This window comes from Hyaena hyaena, unplaced genomic scaffold, assembly GCF_003009895.1.
Source record: "Hyaena hyaena isolate Hyena2069 unplaced genomic scaffold, ASM300989v1 scaffold_50, whole genome shotgun sequence".
Taxonomy (NCBI): domain Eukaryota; kingdom Metazoa; phylum Chordata; class Mammalia; order Carnivora; family Hyaenidae; genus Hyaena; species Hyaena hyaena.
The window spans coordinates 3,138,144-3,157,683 of NW_024080682.1; the positions used below are offsets into that span (position 1 = coordinate 3,138,144).

Sequence of the window (19,540 nt, forward strand, 5' to 3'; positions counted from 1 at the left end):
TCCACTTTACTTTATTGTTTCATTTCATTTTTATCAAGGGCTCCATGTGTGTTCTCACATTTGAAGGAGGAAGAAGCACACTGGCTGGGCTCCCCCTGCCTGCGCTCCACAGAGCCCTGCCTGCTGGCTCCGCAGGTGCAGGTGCGCCCCAGGTGGGCCCTCACAGGTGCAGGTGCGCCCCAGGTGGGCCCCCACGGGTGCAGGTGCGCCCCAGGTGGGCCCCCACGGGTGCAGGTGCGCCCCAGGTGGGCCCCCACGGGTGCAGGTGCGCCCCAGGTGGGAGGGTTCCCAGTCCCCGCCTGGTGGACCCGCCCCCACTTCACTTGCTCTCATCCTCTGGTCTGCACGGCACGCCCACCCAGCAGCCCTGCGGCTGGACAGGAGAGGCCTGCATGGCCAGCGAGCATTTCTGCCCCGAGGCTGGCTGCACTTCGCACCTAAGTAAAAACCAGCAAGGGGAAATAGCCTTGTTTTTGTTCATAGCTGAGAAGGCAAAAGCCTGAACGCCCACTGAACTGTTTTGTTTGGCCCGCAGACTGGTTTCTTTCAAGCTGCAAGTCCAGGCTTCTGGCTTCTCTTGAAATATAGGCATATCTGGCAGCAGCGAGGCATCATTTTCTCAGACGGCAGAACTTGGCGACTGGCGCGGGGCAGCAGCTGTCCGGCCCCCACAGGGACAACGCTCCCTGACTTCTGGCCAGACTGGCCTCGGCGTCTCCAGCCGCCTCAGTCCAGAGCAAAGGGACGGCATAAAAAGTCTCCGTCTTTTGCGAGAACGTGTCGGAAGGCACGGCGGCCGCTCTGTCTATTCCAGTTTGGTTTCTGCATCTGCAGGGTCCTGTCCAGCCACTTCCCTCTGTGTCTCTTTCCTCCCTCTTGTGTCTCAGACGCATTTTCTTCTTGTTTCTCTTTTCTTTCTTTTCCTCTCTTCCTCTTCTTTCCCCTTCTTGTTAAAAGAACATAAAGCAAAAACATCTCTTCCTTATTTTTATTCCATAGGGTACTCTGGTTTTTTTTTTTTTTTTTTTTTTTTTTTTTTTTTTTTACTTTTTAAAGTAGGTGAGCACAATACTGTGTACCTGTGTCTTTAAAAGACCTGGAAAGAAATAAAGTCGCAGCTTAATTTTTCTGGCCCTGCACCTGCTATGCTGTGCAGGTTTCGGGTGGTCTGATGTAGTCCTTCTGTCTGTCACACCCGCACTCGGGCATTTGACATTAAAGTGTGTCCTCTGAGCAAGGCCCGGGGCTGGACGAGGTGAGGGGCGGGGGGATGGAGTCAAGGATTAATGAAACAGTTTTACTCTCGGGGACCTTTCCTCCCGGATCTAGAAGAAGCAAGCATTTGCGGACGTCCTTGCTGCCATGGAGGCAGGAAGGAGCGAGAGACACGGTTGATGTCAGCAGTAGACGGGGGCGCGGAGAGGGACGTTCAGCCGCCCCTGAGGGGAGAGTGCGATCGAAGCCACGTGGGAAGAAGGTCCTTGCTGCGCAGCGAACACGATGAGCAGTGGGCAGGCAGGTGGCCAGTCACCGGCTCCCGTGCAGGTCGGTGGGAGCGGGCAGAGGCCGGGGCCCGGGAACAAGTCAGGGAGCACCCCGCCCAGCGGTCTAGCCGTCGCTCCGCAGGCAGCTGAAAGGGATGGGATTTTTGAGGTCAGCTCTCTTCGGAAATTAAGGCTAGAGAGCTGTGACGGGGGTGGGGGGCAGGAGGGAAAGTCCCCAGTCAGGCTGAACCAGGGTCTGGTGGAAGCAGTGCCTGGGAAGCCCAGGAGCGAGGAGTCTGAGTGCGGCGCGGAAGCACAGCTGGGAGGTCGGGTCGCCCTGTGGCGCGGCCGTGGGCGCGGGCCTCCGACACCCCAAGTGGGGAGCGGTCAGGGCGGCGGAGTGGAAATCCAGGGCTAACTGAGGAAGGACGAGGAGCTGCCAGATGCACACGGGGTGCATCCAACGTGAAAGGAGGTGTGAGTGCTTACAGTGTAAACCCCACACACGTTTTATTTCACTGGAACCCGCGAGCGGCAGCACCTTCTTCTCACTTTACAGAGGTTTGTGGAGGCGAGGATGTCTTTTCCTGAGCTGCACAGCTGGGAGCTGGGGGCCTCCAGGGCTGATCCCGAGCTACGTCATTTCTACGTGGCATAAGGGGTCTTGCAGCCAGGGTCGCACGGCGCAGGAGGGTGCCGCAGCCTCCAGTGCGGGGCTCCCACGGTGAGGCCACCGCTGCGTGTCCTGGTGGCCACTGCACACGGCCCAAAATAAAGATCACACCTTCAAAACGCTGCATCAGGCCAGCCCAACGCAAAACCTGCTGACGCGACCGCACGGGTTTTCCTGTTTTCAAGGTGAGAGACTGCTCGGTGGCCGGTCCGCTCTGCTCTCACCAGCTGCATTTTCAAGTTTCCTCCAGCTCTCACGGCCTGTGTGGGAGCAGCACCTGCTTCGGTCTGACTCCAAATGTAATGATTTTTAGGGTGCATCCGGGACCCAGATGCAAACGGTGGCTGCCTTCCCCAGGGGGGACCGCCAGGTGCACATGTTCCCCCCTTCCTCGTGCGCGGGGCCGGGCAGCTCACCACCGCCCATCTGTCCAAGGCCGATGTGGGTTCCCATAGAAGTGCACAGGTGTCCCCATAGCTTGTGTCATCTTCTCGGCATCTGGCTTTGGTTTCATCGTTACTGATCTTACGTATTTCTTTCTTCTTTTCCTTTCTTTCGGGGATATATTTATGTTCCCTGCTCTCCATTTCTTTTCCATTACTTGATAATTTGGAGCATTCTATCATTCTATCTCTCTTTCTTTCAGTAACGGCCACCTTTCCTTGCCTGCATTTATAATTACATAGATACTGGGGCGCCTGGGGGGCTCAGTCGGTTAAGCGTCCGACTTCGGCTCAGGTCATGATCTCACGGTCCGTGGGTTCGAGCCCCGCCTTGGGCTCTGTGCTGACTGCCAGCTCAGAGCCTGGAGCCTGTTTTGGAGTCTGTCACTCCTTCTCTCTCTGGCCTTCCCCTGCTCAAGCTGTTTCTCTCTCTCTCTCCTAGAAATAAATAAAACATAAAAAAAAAAAAAAAGCTGCTGTCTTACAGGAGCAGCTCATTTATAATTACATAGATACTTATCTATTACATGAAAATAAGACAGCAGCCCTTGAGATAGTGTCTCACCAGCAATATGCCTACAATTTCATACATATGGAGACTGATGTTTTTAAAAGTCAGGATAGGGACGTCTGCGTGGCTCAGTCAGTTGAGTATCCGCCTGTTGATTTCAGCTCAGGTCATGACCTCAGGCTGGTTTCATGAGATTGAGCCCTGCATCAGGCTCTGTGCCAACCGCACAGATGTCTGCTTAGGATTCTCTCTCTCCCTCTCTCTCTCTGCCCTTCCTCTACTCTCTCAAAAATAAGTAAACTTAAAAAATCAGGATAATGTTATTAAAAATTACTCATTCTGAGTATGAGTAAATAGCCCCAAATAATGCAAAATGTAAACTACACGCCAATCTCGCCAGCGAGTGAAGCTACAGACATTATAACTGCAATATTGGCGAGTGGAAATCACTCATGTATCAGAATTATGATACGCTTTGAATCGTGTGCTCGTGACAACAGCATTTAAATATCAAGAAATCAGTCAACAAAACCCACTGCAACTACAAAACAGAAAAATCATTGATGATTACATCAAGACACTGAAAACATATCTGGTAAAGCTTATCGGCAACTGCTAATAAAATTACTGGGTAAGATGAGAATGAAAACCCACTTAAATATGACAAAAACCATCTACTATAAGCCAACTAGAAGCGAAAAGCATTCTCAATGGCAATCAGTAAAACTATGTCATTACAGACAGGCCAGAGTACTCACCATTGCTATTCATATTTAATGTGCTCTTGGAGATAACAGGAAACGCAGTCTACAAGCAGAGTAAGTGATGGGGAACTAGAAAATGGAAGAATGTCTCTCTTTTCTGGGTAACATAATTCTATCCCTAGAAAATCTAAAAGACGTTAGTTTAAATAAGGTGTAATTAACAAGAAAAAATTTTCATATGGCTGAATACAAAAAAAAATGTGTAAATAAATCAATAGCTCTCTCTTCACGAACTTAAGTACCTAGAATATTCCACTCACTCTATGAACAAAAGCAATAGTCCTCTAATGAATCTAAGAACAGCGTAAGACTTAACGCCAACTACAAAATCTTATTGAAGATTAGAATTCTACATGCAACAAAAATATCTTTCAAAACTAAAGATAAAATAAAGAAACTGGAGACAGGGGCACCTGGGTGGCTTAGTCGGTTAGGCGTCCGACTTTCGCTTAGGTCATGATCTCGCGGTTCGTGGGTTCGAGCCCCGCGTCGGGCTCTGTGCTGACTGCCAGCTCAGAGCCTGGAGCCTATTTCAGAGTCTGTGACTCCCTCTCTCTCTGACCCTCCCCTGCTCACGCTGTCTCTCTCTCTCCTAGAAATAAATAAAAATATTAAAAAAAAAAAAAAAGAAAGAAACTGGAGACAAAATCCGAGGGCATTGATTGGCCACACACTAGCACTCTGAGAAAGTGAAAGGAAGTTCTTTGGAGTCAGAAAGATGATACCGGATGAAAGTTTGGATCTACGTAATGGAATGAACACTGCCAGGAAAGATAAATGTGGTCAACATGTAGCTAAGCTTTTGGTGGAAACTTAAAGAAAATGGATTGACTAGTCCTTAAAAAATACATCTTTTTTTATATATAAAATATATATATTCTTTTCTCCTATACTATACATTGACTAAAAAACCACAAACATGTACACATCAAATCTTTGGAGCGTGTTAGAACTTTCTTGGGCAGGACACACAGGAGCAGAAATCGGATACGATGCAGGGTGGGAGGTAACTACAGCATAAAGGACAGGTTTCCTGTATCTTTATGTCTGTAAGCTCCCCTCATTACTCCTGGAGGATTCAAAGGTTAGTTTTAAAAAGCAAGACCCAGTTATAAGCCTTCTATGATATATATTTTCAATATAAAGACACAGGTTAAAATTAAATTAATGTAAAAAGATATACCATCCAAACCTCAACCAAGGGAAAGCCTGAATGGTTATGTTAACATCAAAGTAGACTACAGAAGAGTCCCTACTACTAGAAATAAAAAGAAATGTTTCATAATGATAACGGGGTCAGTTCTTTAAGAAGGCGTAAGAATCCTGAAGGTGTATGCAACTAGAGCTAGAGCTATAAGATTTGAAGCAGTAATCGGTTGAACCAAAACCAGAAGTGGACAAATCCACAATTAAAGTGGGTGATTCCTGGGGCGCCTGGGTGGCTCAGTCGGTTAAGCGTCCAACTTCGGCTCAGGTCATGATCTCGCGGTTCGTGGGTTCGAGCCCCGTGTCGGGCTCTGTGCTGACTGCCAGCTCAGAGCCTGGAGCCTGTTTCAGAGTCTGTGACTCCCTCTCTCTCTGACCCGCCCCTGCCCATGCTTTCTCTCTGGCGCTCTCTCCCAGAAATAAATAAAACATTAAAAACAAACAAATAAATAAAGTGGGTGATCCAACAATCCTGAGTAGTTGATAGAATTTGTATGAGATCAGTACAGATACCACGTCTTGAAATCACTGTTAACCACCTGACCTAACTGACATTTACAGATTACACCACTCACCAGCACCAGAGAACGTTCATTCTGAGTACACATGGAACGTTCTCCAAAACTGATAAAAGTCTGGGCCATCAAATGAACCTCAGTATATCTCAGAGGTTGGAAATTATACAAAGACTAGTGTCTGGCAAATACATAATTAACCTAGAAATCAGTAGCCCAAAAATACCTGGATTGTGGCCTTGATGATTGAAAGTTAAACAACCTGCTTCTAAGTGACAAATCAGCCAAAGAAGAAATCAGATGGGAAGTAGATAATGTTTTGAAATGAAGGAAAATTAAGACAGGTAACATCAAAAGTTATGGTGCGCAGGTAGGCAGCATTAATAGGGAAATTTATTGCTTTAAGTGCTCCTATTATTAGATCTAAGCTTTCACATTAAAAAAAAAAACTAGAAAAAAAAAAGAGAAATGACATGTAATTACGCAGAATAAAGGCAAAAAAGAGAAAAACCAACCATATGGAAAAGAAAAAATAGCAGAAAAAAATAGATAAAACCCAAAGCTGGTTTTTGAACAAAGATCCATGAAATTGATCAAGAACAAAGCTAAAGGACAAAAACCAATAATAGGAAACAGAAGAAAGTCCGATCAGTACAGGCTTGGAAAGGGCAATAGAAAATATTTATAGTAGCCTTACATCAATAAATTTGACAACGAAATGAGAATAAATAAATGAAATAAATGAAATGAAATAAATCCTCAAAAGATACAATTTATCACAGTTCACTAAAAATGAAATAGCGACCCTCAATAGTCCTATATTGATGTAAAAACTTGAGTTCATAGTCAAAATGTCCCGCATACAGAAAATTCAAGGTGCAAATAAATGGCTTCACTGGCGAATTCTCCAAAACATTTAAGGAAAACATTATACCAGTTCTGTACAAACCTATAAAACAAATCGAAGAGGAGGAAATACTTCCCAAGTCATTTATTAGGCCAGCACTTCCCCCAAATATAAACCAAACAAGGTCATTACCAGAAAAGAAAACCACGGACTAATTTCCCTTACAAACACAGGTGCAAAAATCCTCAACAAAATAGCAAATCGAGTCTAGCAGTATACAAAAGGGGTAATACATCATGGCCAAAGAGAGCTTATCCAAGGAATGCAAGTTTGGTTCAACATTTGAACATCAAACAATGTAATTAACCATTTTGACAGACTAAAAGAAAGTAAAACAGTATAATTATCTCTGAAGATGCAGAAGAAGCATTTGAGGTCATTCAGCACTCATTATAAAGCTGAACATCCATTATAAAAATTCTGAGCAAACTAGAAATAGATAGGAGCATCTTCAACCTGATGACAGACATCTACAAAAACACCTGTCATTCATACACTTCCTAGTGGAGGCTGGATGTCCTCTCTTTAAGATCAGGACAAAGGTGAGGTGTCCACCCTCATGACTTCTACTGGGCATTATACTGGCGGCTCTCTAGTGTGTAATTAGGCTATAAAAAGAACTGCAAAATGCATCCAATTAGGAAAGGAATGGAAAACAAAAACCTCTTTAGCCACAGAAAATATGATTAGATAGCCACAGAAAATATGATTAGATAGAAAATTCTAAAGACTCTACCAAAAAAAATTGCTGTAACAATTAATGAAATTTAGCAAGGTTGCAGAACATAAGGTCAGGGTACCAAAATCAATTCTATTTCTGCATGGTAGCAATAAACAACTGGATATTGAGATGTGTATATTTTCTTACGCAAAACATCAGTAATGCTAAATACTCAGGGAAAATTTTAACAAAATACGGGCCAGAGCTGTACACTGGAGACTATAAAGCATTGCTGAGAGAAATTAAAGGTTTCTTTTAGAAGCCCTCATTTCAAGGAGCTTACATTCTGCTTAAGGGGACAGGCACTGAATAAGATAAATAGGTTAAATGTACGTTATTTTAATAATGCGTATGCCTAGGAAAATAAGGGCTGAGGGTTCTGAAAACTTGGAGGCCAGCCTATTGAGATTTCTAGATATCATGGCCACTGAAGAGAGGGAAGCCTTCACTTAGAAGGAGGCTTTTGAGAAGAAGGCTGACAGGTGACAATCTAGAACATTTCAAGCAAGAGGAAGGCCAGTCATGAAGACCATGAGGCCAGTCATGAAGACCAGAGACGCATGTGCCTTGCGTGCTCTGGGAAGGTGTAGACAGCAGTGTGGCTGGGGTGAAGGGGGTCAAGGGGCTTTAGTCCACTGTGATGGAAGCCAAGGGCGGGGGACTGAGGGGGTGTGGTGGCTGGGGCTGGAGGGAGAGGAGACAGAGTGCACAGCAGTGTGATCACAGCGGAGAAGGTGGGGGCGAGTGCAACGGAGGGGGACAGCAGTTTTGATGATTCCATTTATGTAAGATGACCTGTGTCCCATGAAGATATTTGAAGGAAGGACCACAGCTGTTCCTCTGCACTCTGACCGACTTCCGGGTCGGTGTCTAGCAATGCGAGAAAGCAAGCTGCAAAACACTGTATAGAATGTAATTCAGTCTTTTAGGAGCCAGTCTCCTTGGGGTGCCTGGCAGCTCAGTCCGTTAAGCGCCCGACTTCTGCTCAGGACATGATCTCACAGTCCATGGGTTCGAGCCCCGCATCAGGCTCTGTGCTGAGAGCTCGGACCATGGAGCCTGCCTTGGATTCTGTGTCTCCCTCCCTCTCTGCCCCTCCCCCTCTCACACTCTGTCTCCTTCTCTCTCTCCCCAATATAAATAAACATTAAAAAAAATTTAGGGACCAGTCTGCTTCAAGTCTGTTCCAAGTGTAAAGATACAGAGAGGATGGGAGTCTTGTGGGAAGGGATTATGGGTTTTCATCTTTACTTCTATTGATTTGTTTCCATAGATACAATAAGTATTGCTGTGTTGAAATTTGAAAAAAATTAATAAAATGTGCAAAAGTATCAGTTACTTGAATATTATTCAGCAAAGGATATTGCCGTCTTTAACAGACCTTAGTGAATTTGCTGCATACAAATAATATTAGCAAATTTTGAAAACGGCATCAGCAAGCACAGATTCACTACAAGATTCTGAGCCATGTTATAATGTCACACTTTAAAATTCTTTGTTGTTGTTTTGTTTTTTTTTTCCTGTTAGGAGTCATTAAGAGCCATCCGATATGAAATCTCTCCAGATAAAGAATATGCTCTGTTTTCATACAACGTGGAGCCCGTGAGTACCACTCTTTTCTGACTATAAAAAATTGTTTTTCTCTTCTGAGACCCTATTACGTATTTTCCCTCGAACCTTCATTCTTAGTGATCTTGAAATCCTGAAACAGTTGGTGGGTCCTGAATTAGTCTCTTTTTATGCCACACTGCCACCTAGGAGAGAAGAAAGGTATAAAAACATCCCTTTGGCAGGGAAAAAAAAAATCACTCCTTTTAGGGGCAATTTCATAGGATTTTCTTGAGGGAGATGGTGAGACATTGTCTTTTTATAAAGATTTATCTTACCCTTTTGTGCAGATCTTTTTCTCCCCATTTTCTAAATCATACCATAAATTTTATCCCGAGAACAAAAGGCAACTGTCAGGTTCTCCCTAAGCCAAAATAAAATGTTAATTATCTCCTAGGTATCACAGTATTCTGGAGAAGACTTGAAATATCACTTTCATTATATAAATCCCTGTTTTTAACACTTCATATATGAGTCGCCCATAAAATTGCACCAGAAGTTTCTATAAAATCTCACCCTGGGTTTTAGTGGCCGCCTAAAACCAGCTCTTTCTTTCTCTTTTATTCTTTTACCATGCTCATAATTTAAAATTCATCTTGGCTCTTTAATTTTAAATGAGCTAGACAGAGCAATTTATTTGTATCAGTGAAGCAGGTGTTCAGATTATAAGAGACTAGGAGCTTTGGAAATGTGCATTTGTGGAACTTCATTCTCTGGCAAGTAAAATCTAGAATTCCACTGCCTTTCCTATTCTTCTGAGGCCATTCTGTGTGGGGTTTTGTAACGCTTCTGGGAGCTCTAAGGGGACTGGATTGTAGGTCAAGTCTGAATACCTCTTGGTGGGTTTGAGAGGCTCTTGCCCGGCACGAGAGGGTGAGCTTGGTGAATTCCATCCCACTGGAGTAACTGGGAGGTTGGCTGACATGGAAGTTCAAGTCCAATCCTAGAATTTTTAGAATTCCTTTTAAAAGTTATTTGACAACAGGATTATTTAATGGAGAGTTCCATCTTTTTCCTCAAAAGGTAGATCTTTTAAGAAACTCTACCTTCACTCTTCCACTTTCTGGAGTTTTTTTAATGTCCATAACATAAAAATTTTCCTTGTTTCCATCTACATCCTTTGGAACAGCTGGTTATCTTTATCCATCTGATTAGGGGAGGTGAGGGAACTGGACATGGCAGAAGGCTTCCTTTAGCCTTGGGGATCTGCGTGTCCTGCACCCCGCCCTGTGCTTGCCTCTTTAAGCTTCAGGCACATGGACGTGATGTACGTGGATCACAGAGTGGTTCAGCTCCTTTCACGGAAACTACCAAAAATGTCATCCCTACTCTGGAATAAGAGAAATAAGCTCAGCACGTACTTGAAGGACTTTCATAGGGATGGGGTCATGCCTTTGTCCTGGGTTGGTCTGCGAGCGACACAGCCAGCACCCACATGAGGAAAGCATAGGGAGACAGATATCTGGTCGTCTTACTAGAGCATCTTTTCACAATGGGAGCATCTCAACCAGGGGATGGATCGCCTTGTTTCATAATGAGCTTCCTGCTCCTAGAAGCCTCCAGCACATTTTGTGTTTGTTCTCCCAAATCTTACGGGAGAGATTCTCCCATTTGCTCATCGGGAGGATGTGGGCGCATCTGTGATTCTGTGGTTCTGCGCGTGGTAGAATTCTCCACTGGTTTTCCTTGTATGTCCCAATGCTCCTTCTGAAAGAGGGCCGTGGGCTCCCATTCCACGTTATGACTGTTTTGGGAAAGCATACTTCCCCAAATAAGAGTCTTTGCCATGTAAGCACTGGCTGTGCACAGGAACCTTGAAGAAACCCTTTCTCACCACAGCGTCCCTGTGTTAGACTAGGGAAAATGTAAGAAATTCGGAATGGATTTAGTGAACTATAAAATTAAGTATTGAAAATGTTTGCGATATAAAAACTCTATGGAAATGGAGACTTTAAACTTGAATCGGAGAAGCAACCCTTCATGGTTTTCCAGTAGTGAGCAGTTACAGTACGTACGACTAAGCAAGGATTCTGTTCTTCTGCGGGAACATTAGCCGTCTGCAGGAGGGCTTGGAGTTAGGTGTTAGGCATAACTTCCCAGCTGAATAAATTAAGATGCAGATATTTTTAGAAAGGGGAATGGGTTGCAAGGGGAGGGTCTAGATCTGTAATCCTGGAGGAAGTGAAACAAACCAGGACTTCCGACTTTATTTTTAGCATCTGCATAATTATCCATGGATATTCCAGAAAAGATAGTTTCCATATTCACATAAATTTAATTCTAGTTAAAGAAAATTAAACAAGTTTCTTTACTGAGGATGTTTTGAAGCTCTTCTATATTCTCATGTGGGTTATACAGGGTTTCCCAAATAGGTTTTACAGTATGTGACTCCCGTCTAATGGTAGGGAAACTGGAATTCTGTCTTTGGACCCATGCCCATCACATCCTTATTTGTGGGTTTCAAAGGCAGCCAGGATACCTTGTATCTAGGGACTAACTCAACTTTTCATTGAAAAGACTGTCATAAGAAAGTATTTTTGTGTGAATGAACTAGCCAATTACCAGCATGTCTCATGTAATAGCATACATGTTTCATTTGCAATAAAATTTCAGTATATTGGGTGCCCGCTCCACCCAAAATACCCAAACACTGCACTCTGCGTTAGGAAAACAGCAGTTCTCTGACTGCTTCTCTCTGCTGCCTGCCCACAGCGGACTTGCAAATCTAGCAGTCCCGGGCTCGAGTGCGCGTCCAGAACCATCAGCTGCCTCTTTGTAGCCCAGCTTCTCGCCTGAAAGAAGGGGTGAGTGGGCATCTGGCCATGCTGAGGTGGGGACTGAGTGGGAGAGCCCATGGAAAACACTTACCTGGCAAACGTAGGTGTTCCCACAACAGCGTCCCTCTCCAGGGCTTGGACACAGGGCTCTTTCCTCAGGAAGACTGCAGCTGCTTCTAGTCTGGCAGCGATATCTCCCGTTATTTTTTAATATCTCCAGTTATATTCTTCTGCGCACCAAGTTGTGCAAAGGAGACATGCCACCTTGTGTCATGGGGCCTGCAATACAGTCACTACGGAGGCGTGTAACCAGTGCCACTTGTGCAGAACTGCCAAGAGGAGCTTCAGGGGCATAAAACAAAAGGATTTGACCTAGTTAGGTGGGCCTGGAAAGGCTTCCAGAAGGCATCGGAACTTCAGCTGGACTCCAACAGAGTCCTGTGGCATGAGCGTGCATGGTGAATAAAGAGAAACCCAGGGCAGCTAGAGAGAAGACAGGGCTCGCCCGTCAGGTGCAGGGCTGCAAAGAGCATGGCGGGACCTCACGCTGTTCGTGGGTTTGCTTTGGGAACTGAGTCTCAGGAGACTCTGGGATGCTTAATAAGAGTCTACAATTTACAAGAAAATAACTGGAAAGATGGGCGTGGGGGCACCTGGGTGGCTCAGTTGGTTGAGCGTCTGACTTCGGCGCAGGTCATGACCTCGAGGTTCATGAGTTTGAGCCCCGCATCGGACTCTGTGCTGTCTGTGCAGAGCCTGCTTCGGATTCTGTGTCTCCCTCTCTCTCTCTGCCCCTCCCATGCTCACACTCTGTCTCTCTGTTGCTCTATCTCTCTCTCTCAAAGATAAATAAACATTTAAAAAAAAAAAAAAAGATGGGTGTGAATCTCATAAGCCATGCCTGGAATGGAGAACATTTTTAAAGTAATTAACTTAAAGGAGTAAAATACAACCATGAGTGTGGATGACGTGACCCACAGGGGCAATTATAGGAAACATATGGAAGTGAAGAAGGCCTAAGACTGAGTCTGAGGAAATTCAGCACATTGTAAAGGTTATAAAGGATAAATCTTCTAAGGATAAATCTCTTCTAAGAAGAGAGTCCAACCAGATAGGAGAAAAGGCGACCAAGTGTCTTACTATGTACACAACAGGGGATGCACCAAAGAGGAGGAAAGCCGGCCACCGTGGACGCTGAACGTCTGAACTTCGTAGCGCCGGGGCTCAGCCCAGGCGGGTCGTCTGTCCCTCACGGCGATCTCACCCTTCCCTGTGGTGTGAGATGCCACGCACATGATGCTGACGTCCTAGGTCACGTGTCTGTCGCGCCCCTTTCCTCGAAGCCCCATTGCGAAAGCTGTGCCACCAGATTGGTCACCATCGTGACCAACTTGCCCTGGATGCCCTTGGACCTTCTGTGGGGCCGTGTGCCTCTTGGAGGTCCTGGGAGGCTGAGAGAGGAAGCCTTATCCGCCAGCCTCTGCCCTCCATCCCCGAAGGGCGCCGACCCAACGCGCTCCAGCCACCGCACTCCTAGGTTGCGTGTTGTGGAGCACAGAGGGGCTCCGTGGCTGCGTCCAGGGCCCGTAAGGGGGCTTTCCCGATGCAGCCGCTGGAGGCTGGTGGAAGCTTGCGTGTCATCAGCCGCCCTGTCAGTGGCTCGAGGGGAAGTGGTGGACGAGGGCTGTCCGTGCAGAACGGGCCCGGAGACGCAACGGGAGCAGATGGCCCAGAACTTTGGATACAGATAGTAAGGCAGGATCCTGAGGACAGCGGGTGTTGAAGGAGAGATATTTTAAGTGTAATCTCCTTACTTTGTGCGTCTTCCTCTCATTGACTCAGGCTCGCTGCAGTGTCGCTCCACTTCCCGGTCATTGGACGCTGCCTGGTTTTGTGTGCCCTGTTTTACATTGTCCGCTACTCAAAGGGAGGGCTCCTACCTGCTGTCTGCCCCCAGCCCTAGCACAGCACCGTCTGTGCACAGTGCACAGCCCCACGCAGGCAGTTTGGGGACATCTCCCTCATCAGAGCGGCAGGCAGGCGGAGCCCAGAGTGACAGCAGGCCGGCGGTGCCAGCGCTTACGACCTAACGTCAGCCGCGCCTTCCCGATCCTGCTCTGACTGTGAGAAACACATCGATGGGCTCTGCCCACTCGTGAGGCGAGGGCCTTCCACAGGGGCTGGGGTTCAGGAGCCCTTCAGAGGCTGCCTGTCATACCGGGTGCAAGAAAGGTTGGTCCCTCATATCTGTGTGGCACTTGGTGACCCGACAGTCCACTGAAGGACATAACACACCTGCCGGGAGAGTGTAATAACCTCCTTTCTTCCCCGGCCCTCAAAGGTCCAAGAAGTTGGATGACAAATGGATCAAGAAGATGTGGTTTATCTATACGATGGAATCCTACATGGCAATGAGAAGGAATGAAATCTGGCCATTGTAGCAACGTGGATGGACCTTGAGGGTGTTATGCTGAGCGAAATAAGTCAGGCAGAGAAGGACAGATACCATATTTTTGCACGTATAGGAGGATTAGGAGGAACTCAACGGAGGACCTTGGGGGAGAAGAAGGGGGGAAATGGTGGGGGAGAGGGAGGGAGGCAAACCATGAGAGACTCTTGAATGCAGAGAACAAACTGAGACCTAATGGGAGTGGGGGGGAGGGGAGGGGGGTGATGGGCATGGGGGAGGGCACTTGTGGGGATGAGCACTGGGTGTTAGTTATATGGAAATCAACTTGACAATAAACTACCAAAGATAAATAAATAAATAAAATCTAATAGTCTGATATAAAAAGAAAAAATAAAATAAATAAAATAAAATACGCCGTAACATAAAAAAGAAAAAGTTCCAAGAAGTCGGAGATGCCCAGGAGGGCTGGGCTGGGGACAGGAGCACCGAGCTGTCATGACCCCTCTGCCCAAGTGACTTGCTGATGACTGAGGGGGTGGGCAAATTTTTCATCAGAGAAGTGGGGATACTCCATGTGGCTCATTAGCGGCTCGGGATGATACAGATACCAATTTTGGATAATAGCCCACCTGTCTGGGTTATACCACAAGTCAATGAATAATATCGGAAGACGCCTAACCCAGATCTTGACATATAGAGGCTTCTCTACCTCTGTAATTTCTCATTATCATTTTATTTGTCTTATATTTTCAGGCTCAGCAGCATAAAGATGTATAAATCCATGCAAGCATAGTATTGCTATGATCCTCTCAGGAACCCGAGTGAAAACTTACTCATTTTCTTTAATACCACTTCCAGAATCTCAAATTTAGCACTAAAATTAGAATGCAGAGAGAAATCATGAGGCCATTAAACGTGGGCATATTTCTTGGTTTCTTGGTATATATCTTAAAGAGATTTTTAAAGTTTTGTGCTGGAGAAGGAAAGGGTACAAAGAAATATTACATTCTTTTGTTCTTCTAAGGGTTACGTATTAGTAGTTAATGGTGACACCATTCACTAGGTGGGGAAGTTAATGAAGTCATTTGCTATTCTGAGAGCACATGGTGGGTCCCAGAGGCAGCAGGCCACCCGGTTTCTGTCTCCGGCCATGTCTGGAGCCCCCGCTCGCGTCCACGGCACAGAGGTTTGGGGACTGATCTGCGAGGGCTGAGCAGCCCGGGGCACGTCCCTTCACACGGAGCCAGAAAGCGGGGCTTTTCCTGTCTCTAGCAATTTAAACTTCCGGACCTTCTCTCATGTCTGTTTTTCTCAGGGTGGACGATAAATGCCGGTGTCACAAGCATCATGGTCCCTGAGCTTCCCGGGCCCCATCCCTCGGCTGAGAGAGGGGTCACGCGCACCTCCTGGGGCTTGCTTCCCCGCGCCTGCGGGTTTATCCTGCGCAGACCTGAGAAAGGGGGATGTGGTGCTGGGCTCTTCACTGCAGAAATTTGAAGCGGTTTCACCTTGGATGATCTCCTGCCCTCTCCCTGTCCTGGGAGTGACTTCCTGTAGCCCACCTTGCCATCCACGGCACTGTGAACCTGTAATTCAGGTGAAGCTTGTAAAGCTCCCAAACGTGGACAGGCCTGATCAAGCACATTTGGCGTGAGAATCTTCAGCGCACCTGTCCGGCGCGGTTACCCATCACCTGTATCTATGAGATTTAGCTTTCTTTTTTAATGTTTCTTTATTTTTGGTTGAGAGAGACAGGGCACAAGCAGGGGAGGGGGAGGAAGGGAGACAGAATCCTAAGCAGGTTCCGGGCCCCTGGCTGTCAGCACAGAGCCCGACGCAGGGCTCAAACTCACAAACCATAGATCATGACCTGAGCCTCTGTCTCAACCGACAGAGCCACCCACGCGCCCCTATGAGAGTTAATTTTTAAAAAATAACTTGAGACTTTATAAACAAAAGGGGTTAGCTATACATTATTGACCCCGTATTCATGGGCTCATTCTATTACAAATGAATTCATGTAACTCCTGTAATTCTGTGCGCGGCAACCAGTAATGCTGTAGTTAGAGCCTGGTTGCGATGCTTGCTACCATCCCTGCCTCCGGAAAAGAACCGATGAAGTCTCTGCCCAGGAGCATCCACGGGAGATGTGTCTCTTAATTCTCTGGCTGTTTTTCTAGGTCTTTCCGCTTTATCTGAGAGTCTTTGCTGGGCCCGCCCCCGGGAACCTTTAGACCCCGTGGTTCTTGCTGGACGAACGTCCTGCGCATTTCCAAGCACCAGGGCGATGTCAGCATTGCAGGGAGCGCTCTGCCTCCTTCTGCAGCCCGCCACCGTCAGACGGGAAGAGCAGAGGCTTGACCGCAGCGGTCTCTCAGCTGCTCGGGGGCACGAGGCGAGGCTGGCCTTCGGTGAATTCTCCCGCTCTTCTTCAGGGCCCAAAGGCGCCCCGTCCCGCCCCCACACCCCTTCCCAACATTTCTCAGAAGCCCCTTTACTCTGTGATTGTCTGGTGTTTCAGTCCCAGCGATCTTTCCCAGAGTTTATGGAATCCGTTGCCCACATTGTTTTGTGAGCAGCCCGAGAGTCTACCTGTGGGAGGCCTGTGTACCTGCCCCCCCTTCCTCTATTTGATTGTGGAAAATTGTCATTCGGGGCTCAAAACATCAGTTCTCACACTGCACACCTTGGACCACCGCGCACAGGGTTCCACCAGCCTGTGAAAACCCAACGGAGCAGAGTTCTTGCCAAACTATGTAAGGGCCACGCCAGCGGAAGGCCACGGGTGTGGATGTCCCCTCTCCACGGACCCCCTGTCTGGTGTCAGGGATGAGAGTGGATTCTTCCTTGTCTGGAGGTTTGGTTGATAGAAGGGCGGAGGCTCTTAGGGTCTTCTAGTGGATTGGATTTTGTGGTTGTATTGTGTTAACACAAAACTGGTTCAGAACATGCACACACAGAATTTGGGTGTTTGTTTTGTTTATGTGCCGTTCTATTCAGGTGTTAGAGACACATTTAAAAGCACAACACTGAGCCCGGGAAAAGTGTGGTTCAGACAGTGGTTCTTTTCTCATCAAAATGCAAACATCGTTAGGGTAATTGTGTGTGAGTGTGTGGTGTGGGGGGGGGGGCACGTGCGCGCACGCCTGTGCACTGCTCCAGCAGCAGGGGAGAAATAGGAAAGAGAGGCTCTGGCTTGCCTGAAGTTCTCTCCATGGTCACAGAGTTTAAAGATGAATACTTCCGAGTGTAGATTCCAGGGCGCTGGAAACGGCTGCGTCACAGAGCGCTGCAGCAAGGGCCGTGGTTGCGTCCCCACGGGCGGAGGCGCAGTCCTCAGCAGGCTTGTGCATGCGGCGGGGCCTGCGGTGGGAGTGGCTGTGGCCACCAGTGGCTGTGGCCGGCAGTGGCCCCGGGGGCTGTGGGTTACAAGCCCGGAAACCTGTCCCCTCCCAGCGCTGCACGCCGACTGCCTGCTGAGCGGCCTCCTAACTGGTCTCTCTGCTTCCCCTCCCGCTCCCTGTCCAGACTGGTCTCTGCAGGCGGCCAGACGCTCTTTCAGCCCGAAGTAAGGTCAGGTCAGTCCGCTGGTGCCGTAGCGATCCCGACAGGCTGCGGGGTGCCGGCACGGTACGAGGCCTGGGGCCCGCCTGACCTCTGCATCTGCTCTGTCCGGCCGCAGTGCCTTCTCGGGGGCTCTAACATTGCAAAGCCCCGCCGACCCCAGGGCCTTTGAACTCACTGTGCTCCCTCCAGAACCTTCTGGCTTCTGGGAAAGGGCCCTTATCGTGGCGGAGGAAGGAAGCGGGAGAGGACTAAAGACAGCCTGGGCAGCGGGCAGCCGTCTCACCGCGGGCAGATTGGTGGGCACACTGGGGTCCCCGCCTGTACCAGCTGGGGCTGCAAATATGGCAGGTAGTGAAGGTGGGAGTGAAAGGCGTTTTCGAAGGAGTGCTTTTCTGGAGGAACCATGGGCACTCGTGGTGTCGTGGAGGGAAGTGAAGCCAGGAGGGGCCAGCAGTAGGAAAGGGCTGCCTTCAGGCGGGTCGGAAGTCTGTGGTAGCGATGGCTGCGGAGGGAGCGTGCGTCTGTGGGCAGATGCGCACGAGAGGCTGCGGTCAGTCTCCGAGGCAGGAATGAGGCAGGTGGGAGGGCCGGGAGCCGCCCGGTGTCCCCGAGACCTGCTGGGGTCGAGGTGCCGCTTGAGGGAGGGGAGGCAGGACTTGCCGTCAGGCTGGGCAGTAAAGACTCCGCAGCAGAGGGGACGTCGAGACCCGCCGAGGGCCAGGCACCGAGGTGAAGGCTGGGGGCAGACGGGACAGCGCTCCCCGGAGACTGACGACACACGTGGATGCTGACCCCAGGGCAGCCATATCAGGGGACACCGTGCCGTGGAAGGTCCGAGAAGCCAGGGCGGCTGAGAGACCGGCCTGGAGGACAGCGAGAGTGGCGGTGACATACTGATGGTCGCTCCTGCATCCCGTCCCCCCGCCCCCCCACTTGTGGAGGGTCTCTGACTAATCCAGATTAACGAGTGAGGTTTGTGTCATCAGTAATAAAAGAAATGAAGAAAAGGAAATGAGGTTTGCTGAGGAGTGACACGGTGAGGTATTAAACAGAGAACACTTAATTGCTTTTATTATAAACGGCCACCATCGTAACGCAGTGAGGGAAAAAATGACTCAAATTCTTCCTGAAAGATTTGTTCCTCGGTTCCCATTTGGCGGGCCATTATTGTTCCTGAGCTCATTAGCAGCAATTACATGCAGGGACGCAAAGCTGATTGATATGGTCCGAGCTACGGGGGTCTTCTGAGCAACAATGAGGGCTTAGTGCCTTTCACCAAAGATCATTATCTCTTATCCCTACTTGGTGGCTGAAGCATTTTTCTGTTACTGAACCTGGAAGGAATTCATCATTATTGTATGTTAGGATCAGTTCCATCCGTAATCTTGGGTTCCAAATGCTGTCAAGGAAAACACTCAAACAGAATGTTCCGTGAAGATGCCTTCCGGAGTATTTCCAACGGTATCGCGCATATGGCCATGTTAGTTCCACGGTAAAATTAGCCCGTGACTGGAAACAGGTCAGGACATGCTTTGGCTTTTTTCCCCACTGGCAGCCAGAGCTGTTATGTTTATGATAGCAGATAGACTTTCCAGAACATAGCTTTCAAGAGGCTATCATATTCCTGCTTCTTTCTTGGTGTTTTCCGCAATAAGGATGCTGGGTGATTTGAAAAACCCCACGACGCGCTTCACGTGGGATACAGCAAAAGCCTTGGAACCGTGTATTTTATTAAACAATAGGTCTTAATTTCCTAACAGCCTTTTCGCTTCTTGCCGGTTTGTGCTGCTCCTGTAGGAGGAAAAAACCCGAGAATGGGAGAGGCAGCCTTCAGGGAGCTCGGTCGTGTGATAACACACATGTATATCAAGGCTTGGCGGGTTTTATTGATGCATCTGTGAGGACGGACTTGCAGCCAAGTCCGTAACCGCGGTTTTTGAATCTGTAGAAATTA

General features: G+C 48.0%; 1 protein-coding gene across 2 annotated transcripts in view; it reads left to right on the plus strand.

The window, feature by feature from the left end:
* Positions 1-19,540, plus strand: part of DPP6 (dipeptidyl peptidase like 6) — an 831,643-nt gene that overhangs the window by 569,576 nt on the left and 242,527 nt on the right. For both annotated transcript variants that reach the window (XM_039230760.1, XM_039230759.1), the window contains exon 5: positions 8,752-8,826. In XM_039230760.1, the coding sequence (XP_039086691.1) occupies positions 8,752-8,826 (75 nt within the window). The remainder of the gene's footprint in view (positions 1-8,751; positions 8,827-19,540) is intronic.